Source organism: Arachis ipaensis, chromosome B04 (genome assembly GCF_000816755.2).
Source record: "Arachis ipaensis cultivar K30076 chromosome B04, Araip1.1, whole genome shotgun sequence".
NCBI lineage: Eukaryota > Viridiplantae > Streptophyta > Magnoliopsida > Fabales > Fabaceae > Arachis > Arachis ipaensis.
Window position 1 is genome coordinate 74,829,492 of NC_029788.2, and position 7,929 is coordinate 74,837,420.

Below are 7,929 nucleotides of genomic sequence, written 5' to 3' on the forward strand. Positions count from 1 at the left end.
CTTTCCCTTCTCTTTCTATCATCTAACGCTTCCAAACACCATTTATAACCATTTCTTTTAGTTAGTTAATTGATAGTTTAGTTAGTTTGGTTTTCATTTCATCTTCTCTTTTTTATTATAAGTGTTGGAATATTCATCTTGTTTACCATCTTTTGCTGCTGATTATTGATGCAATGTTAGTATAACATCATTGTTGTTAATCTTCATTGTTGGACTCTATTGTTGAGGTTATAATAATTACTTGGTCTTGAGCTCCTAATGCCTAATTTTGTGAACGCCAAGTACATATGATTTTGCCTTCAAGTTTTTAAACCTTTTTGAATTGCATGATTTGGCCACCATATGATTTGAACCCTTTTCTTTGAATTAGGCAATCTCTCGATGGATGATGTGCATTTATCTTAATGCATTGTGCTTCTTGATTATATGCATCCTTATGTCTTTGGCTTGAATGCTTTCATGCTTCTTTATTGCTTGTTTGGTTGTCTTAACTGCAAGTTTAGAGCATCTCAAGCACACTAGGGTGAGTGAAGTGCATGTTCCTTTTTGGTGTAATTGTGACATAGTTCTTTTTATGCTAGTGTGTGTGTTCTAAACCGCATGCATCTTAGAACCCACACACTCGGTTCATTAATGTCACACATTGGGTCACTCACTTCATTCTAGTGATTTACCTAATTCCAACAATTTATGCTTCCTTGCTTTTGCATTTACTTTTCTTACTATTCTCCTTTCTATTTTTTATGGAGGAGTCATTATAAGCAAAAACAGAAGCGGGAGGAAGAACACGCAGCAATCAGTTGACCCACCAACTGAAAGTGGCAACTCGGAAAGTCGCCGTACCCCCTTGCTCATTTTTAGTGCACCGAGGACGGTGCAAACTTTTAAGTGTGGGGAGGTCGTCCGACCATTCGGCGCTTTTGGGTGACAAGTTTCTAATCCCAACACTTTTGCATTTCATTTTTAGGTCTTTTAGGATTTTCAGTTGCATTCTCTTATTTTGCATACATATACACAATAAGCTTAGTCAAATAATGAGATTCTCCAAGGATTTTTATCTATAGGGCACCCCAATTGATTGGAAAAAAAATTTAGAACTTGCTTGAACTACATATTGTGGAACATGATTTTTGAGCTAAGAACACAAGCATGTGAGACTTGAGCCTAATTGTGTGATTACATCATATAACCACTTACTTTCATTCTTGTGTGCATTATTCTCTTTCTATGATTGTAATCCTTAATTTGTTTGATTCTTTATTTCCATTATTTTGTGTATACACGCACTTATATGATTGAGGCCATTGTTTCAAATAGCTCACTTACCCAAATAGCCTACCTTTCATCTTCCATTGTTAGCCAATTTTGAGCCTATGCTTAACCCATTTGTTCTTAATCGTAGCACATCACAAACCTAAATGAAAAATAATAAATGTCTTTTGTGTGGATCTTTGATTAGCTTAGACTAGTGAGAGTGTTCATTATTTAATTTTGGGAGAGTTGGGAACATTGGATAGAGATAAAAGTGTATTTTTGTATCATTGTTGAAAATCATGGAAATTGGGTACATACTCATGTGTTAATCAAATGTAATACCATATGTATTGGTACTTTTGTTTATTGAGGAAAAAATATATAAAAAAAAGAAAAAGAAAAAGAAAAGAAAGAAAAGCAATAAAAAGGGGACAAAAATGCCCTAAAGTTCAAAGTTCAATAAAAATCAATGCATATGAGTGGTAACCAAAAATAGAATGCATGAATGTGTGAAAAAGTGAAATCACTGGGGGCACAAAAATGCCCTCAAAGTTCAAAGTTCACTTGAGGATTTGCAAGCCACGCGCACGCGTACGCATGAGTAGAGCTTTTGCCAGCGACGTGCACGCGTCAAGCACGCGCACGCGTTACGTTCGGCACGTGACCCACATAAAGTGAAATCACTGGGGGCAATTTTTGAGCTGCCTAGGCCCAAATCCAGCTCGTTTCTGAGGGTATTTGATGTAGAATTGAAGATTGAGCAAAGGGGGAGCAATTGTTGGTAGCTTAGCATCATGTAGTGTAGTTTATAGAGAGAGAAGCTCCCTCTTCTCTCTAGAATTAGGTTAGGTTAGGTTAATCTCTCTTAGATCTAGGTTCAATTTCATGTTTTCATCTTGTTTCCTTTACAATTTCTTGCTTCTACACTTTCATTCTCTTAGTTGTGATGTTAATTTTCTTTCTATACCATCTTTTATGTTTAGGAATGTTCATGTTGGATTTGAATCTACTTTAATGCAATTGGATGTTTGATGTTCTTTTATTGTTGATTTGAGTTGTGAATTTAGTTTTCTTGCAATTGGTAGTTGGTAGATTTATTATTCTTGCACATTTATTATGCTTTCCTTTTATACCTTCCAAGTGTTTGACAAAATGCTTGGTTGGATGTTAGAGTAGATTTTGAGCATTCTTGGCTTGGAAAGAGTAATTAGGTAATCTTGAGTCATGAATACCCGACTCATGTCGGTGATCTAGAGTTGTTAGCTAGTATTATTTCCATTAACTCAAATCTTTTGCTAATTCACTTAGTGAGTTGATTAGGACATTTGGATTGAGATTAGCTAGTCTTGTTTGACTTTCTCTCATGGAAGATAACTTACACCTTCTTTCAACGTTGGAGATGACGAAATAGGATAAATTCTTGTTAATCATCGTTATTAGTGACTAGGATGGAAAGCCTATGATCTTAACCCTTGTCATGAATGTCTCTCTCTTTATTAATTGCTCTCTTTAATTGCTTGTTTGACTTACTTTTCTTGCCCATTTAAATTCTTACCCCTTTTACCAATCAAACCCCTTGTTCTTTTATAGCCAATAATTGACCACTTCATTACAATTACTTGTGAGAGGACCCGGAGTCTAAATACTTTGGTTAATTTTTATTGGGGTTTGTACTCGTGACAAAACCACTATCTAAATTTGATTTGAGAATTGACTATCGGTTTGGACTATACTAACAACGGAAATATTTTGTGAAATTTCGAACCGGTATAAATTCTTGTATCATGCATCTGCATGTGTTGCTTAACTGTGACCAGAATTCACCCTATCTAAGGTGAGTTTTTTAAGTCTTCGTAAATATTACAATTAGTAAGATAATAACTTCCTCATCTAACCAAAACTTCAGTACACTGAAACTTTGTTATTTATCATATTGTATCATAGGTTATTCTAGAAAACAAATCTTGATACATCAATGAACAATTTTTCGCATTGGTTCTGAGAATACATTAGTGTCTCTCTATCTGACACAACAGATTAGAAACTAGTTACACTTAGTTGAAACCCAATGAATAAGGGCACAAGCTACCTAATATACAGTGTTAATGGATATCAGTTGCATTCTTTACAATCGGTGGGAGAGAAAATAGATAATACAGGAGTCTGGGTTTGTGGGATCCAGGCATTGGTCATGCTTATTGGTATGGTGTGTTACACAATATAATTTAATTAGAGTTTTTTTGTTGCACTGCGTACAAGGTGTGCGTATTTAAATGTGAATGGTATGATCAAAGTTCACGATGGAAAACACGAACGCATAAGGACTACAATATCACTGAAGTAAATGTAACCAGAAAATATAAGCACTATTATTCTACCTCAAAATGCACGACAGGTATACTATTTGCTTTATCCGGGATCATGCAGGTCTAGTTGGGATATTGTGGTTAAAACTAAGCCAAGAGGTCGCATCGAGTATGATGGGGTAGAGGGTCAACAACCTTACCATGTTTATGACCTAACTCCTTCAAAAATGGTGGTTTACATCGGTGGTCCGATCACCCTTAGGTCGGCTGTTATGGATGATGACATCATTGGCCAGGTAGATGACGACACACTACCACTAGAGGACGATGATCTTTAAGAAGAAGAGGGGGTCGATGGAGACAAAGAAGAAAAAGATGAGTTCGATGATTGGAAAATTACCTCAGAAAAGGAGGATGATGAGCCAGAGGAAGAAGATGATGAATCTAAATAAGGTTATCCTAAATATAGTTTAACTAGCTTGTTCTATACTTAAACCTTATTTTAGTCAGATCATATAATTACAACGCATGCTAGCGCTAGCCTTAGTTCTATCTTATGTATTTCTTTATTTCATTCATATTTTTATACTGTATGTTTGATCTTTTAGACCATGTATAAATCACTTTTTTCAGATAAATTACTAATTTATACTTTTATTACCAGGAATTGACTATAAATTATTAATTTTTAGGATCCATTATAGATTGAAAAATAAAATTACAAAAAAATTGTCGTTTCAGTCAGATTCACCATCAGAAATTTTTGACGATAACGATGTTTCAAGGTTTTCTTAAAAAAATAAAAAAAATTAGAGCTACCATTGGATTTTTCGAGGGATAAATCCAATAGTAATCAAGCACAAAGTTTCAACGTTTGGAGCCACATCTACCGTCGAAAAAATTTTGATGGTCATCGGCATCAGATGGCCGTTACTTAAACCTCGTATTCTGCTAGTAATTTCGCCGGAAGTTACCGCCGAAAAAATAATCCGCCGATAAACATTTACCGGAGAGGTTTATACCATCAAATACAATCTAATGCAAAATTCGATGGTAATCAATTTACCGGCGGATTATTTTCATTATTCTGCCGGTAAATCTGACAGTACTCAACGTTTTCTTGTAGTGTCCTTAACAACCATAGCAATCTCGCCATGAGTGGTGGTATAACTTCCATAATTCTTTTTCAATTTTCAGATTTTATTTTTCCAAGTCCGTAATTGGTAGGGTTGATGGAAGAATTTAATGTTTTTGTCACCCTCCTTTAACCTTTTTACTCTTGATTTGTCTTTTCAATAGCTCTCTTCTCTGGAATAAGCTACTTTAAGTTCCTTTTCCGACTCATTTAGTTGGTCTCTGCCATTAATGCCTGATTCTTTGAGAGCCTCAATCCTATTGAGGAGGTTCTCAATCTCATTTTTAGAATTGAATTTGGATGACTATTGCCAAAGAACTAATTGATGATGACCCATCTTCATTTTCTATGAAAGAATAAACATTGTTGAACCCTCAAACCTTGAACCCCAGGAAGCAGTGATAATATTCCTTATTTCCTCTATTTTACACAAATGCTTTTGGAACTTGAATTTTTTCGTGGACTTCTCTATTTGAGGACTAGTATCCAAGAGGATTGGCACATGCTCAGACTCATTTTCCAAAAATTTAATCAATGAAGTAGTAGGATAGATATTCAACTATCCCTCTAAAGCGAGCATTCTATCCAATCTCTCGTCAATATGCTTTGAACCCGCCCCTTCTTTTATATGACCATATGAATGGTCTACCTACCATGCCGAAGTCCATTAATCCATTTTCATCAATAAAATTAGTAAAATCAGACATCACAGCCCATGATTTAAGTTCTCCTCCCATCTTTTCTTGTTGATTCACAATGGCATTAAAGTCTCTGAAAATAATGACATTTTTGGGTAGATGTTAAATAATTCCTGAAATCTCTTCGAATTGTTTAAGCCTTTCATTATCCGAACAGCTTAAATAAATACCATCAATCCCTATAAAGAGTTACTAGATGCGTCGTTTACCTTTATAGCGATATAATAATTTTCAGCTGCAATAACTTCGAGATTAAGGTCTTCTTTCAGGCTAGAAGCATTTCTCCCGCTGTCCCAATCAGGTTATTAATCTTCCAATTCACAAATTTACAGCTTCTCAATTTTCTTTTCACTATGCGAGATTAGTTTTTAGTTTCACAGATGAACACAATTTCAGGAGAATAAGATTGACATATCTCTTTAAAGTTTTTAAACTTGGGTATTGTATTTTAACTATTTGTAAACTATTATTATATAGAATTTGCTAATTTATGTCCTAAGAATACATTTTAAAAGTACTATAAAAAAAAATATTTGACGAAAAGTTATTAAAAAATTAACTTTATTTACATTTTTAATATATAGAATACATTGCAAACTTCAAAGTTTTTTTATTATTATATTCTTAACATATGCTCTTAAGGCATAAGTTAAGTAAATTCATAAAAGTTATTAAAAAATAAACTTTATTTACATTTTTAATATATAGAATACATTGCAAACTTCAAAGTTTTTTTATTATTATATTCTTAACATATGCTCTTAAGGCATAAGTTAAGTAAATTCATATTAATATAATACGTAATTTATATTTTGTTTTCGTATTAGATGTTTTCTAAAACATTTACAAAACTAGAGTAGAGTTATTTAAAGAAGAGAGAAGCAATTTTGTGTTTTTGACAACTCCATCGACGTATAATAAATTCTTTTGACTCAATTCGAACTTCACACAAATTATCAATGATATGCATAACTTATAAACAAGTCTCTGTGTATGCTTACATTATAATTTGTGTGATATTTAAGGAAAAAATCTCAAAGATTAGCATAATTTATTATTTTTAATCAGTACTTTTAGTTATTATTACAATTTTTTTAGTCTAACAATCTAATAACATACTTTTAGCCCGTAAAGTTAAATATTGGTGACAAATTATTTGCTAAAAATAATAAATTTTGCTGCCTCAATCCTATTAAGGAGGTTCTCAATCTCCTTTTTAGAATTGAATTTAGATGACTATTGCCAAAGAACTAATTGATGATGACACATCTTCATTTTCTACGCAAGAGTAAACATTGTTGAACCTTCAAACCTTGAACCCTGGAGAGCAGTGATAATATTCTTTATTTCTTTCATTCTACACCAATGCTTTTGGAATTTGAATCTTCTCTTGGACATCTCCATTTGAGGACTAGTATCCAAGAGGAGTGACACATGATCAGACTTATTTTCTAAAAATCTAATCACTGAAATAGTAGGATAGATATTCAACTAGCCCCATAAAGTGAGCATTCTGTCCAATCTCTTAGCAATATGTTTCGAACCCTTTCTTTTATTTGACTATGTGAATAGTCTCCCTACCATACCAAAGTTCATTAATCTATTTTCATCAATAAAAATAGTAAAATCAGACATCACAACCCATGATTTAAGTCCTCCTACTATCTTCTCTTGTTGATTCACAATGGCATTAAAGTCTCCAAAAACAATGACATTTTCGGATAGTTATTGAATAATTGATGAAATCACTTCGAATTGTTTAAGCCTTTTCATTACCTGAATAGCTTAAGTGAACACTCATCAATCTCCATAAAGAGTTATTAGATATGTCTTTTATCTTTAGCCATATAATAATTTTCAGCTGCAATAACTTCGAGACTAAGGTCTTTTTTCCAGGCTAGAAATGTTTCTCCCGCTGTTCCAATAAAGTTATCAATCTTCTAATTCACAAATTTATAGCTTCTCAATTTTCTTTTCATTATACGAAATTAGTTTTTAGTTTCACAGATGACCACAATTTCAAAAAGTGTGGGATTGACATATCTTTTTAAGGTTTTAAAACTTGGGTATTGTACTTTAACTATTTGTAAACTATTATTATATGGAATTTGTTAATTTATGTCCTAATGATACATTTTAAAAACACTATAAAAATAAATATTTGACTAAAATTATTAAAAAAAAATAAACTTTTTTAACATTTTTAATGTATTGAATACATTAAAAACTTTAAATTTTTTTATCATTATATTCTTAACATATGCTCTTAAGGCATAAGTTAAGTAAATTCATATTAATATGATAAGCAATTTTTTTTTATTAGATGCTTTCTAAAACATTTAAAAAATTAGAGTAGAATTATTTAAAGAAGACAGAAGCAAATTTGTATTTTTGACAACTCCATCATCGACTGTAATAAATTCTTTTGACTCAATTGGAACTTTATATAAATGATCGATATGCATGATTTATAAACAAGTCTTTGTGTATGTTTACATTACAATTTATGTAATATTTAAAGAGAAAAGGTCAAGAA

The 7,929-nt window shown here is 32.4% G+C and overlaps 1 protein-coding gene across 2 annotated transcripts in view; it reads right to left on the minus strand.

Annotated features, from left to right (window-relative positions):
• Nucleotides 1-7,929, minus strand: part of LOC107639378 (1-aminocyclopropane-1-carboxylate oxidase homolog 1) — a 39,414-nt gene that overhangs the window by 20,091 nt on the left and 11,394 nt on the right. Inside the window, exon 3 of one of the 2 annotated variants that reach the window (XM_016342851.2) lies at nt 6,481-6,804. The exons of the other annotated variant lie outside the window; for it this stretch is intronic. Within the exon in view, the coding sequence (XP_016198337.1) occupies nt 6,751-6,804 (54 nt within the window). The 3' untranslated portion in view covers nt 6,481-6,750. Of the gene's footprint in view, nt 1-6,480; nt 6,805-7,929 lie in introns of those variants that run through there. 2 annotated transcript variants of the gene reach the window in all.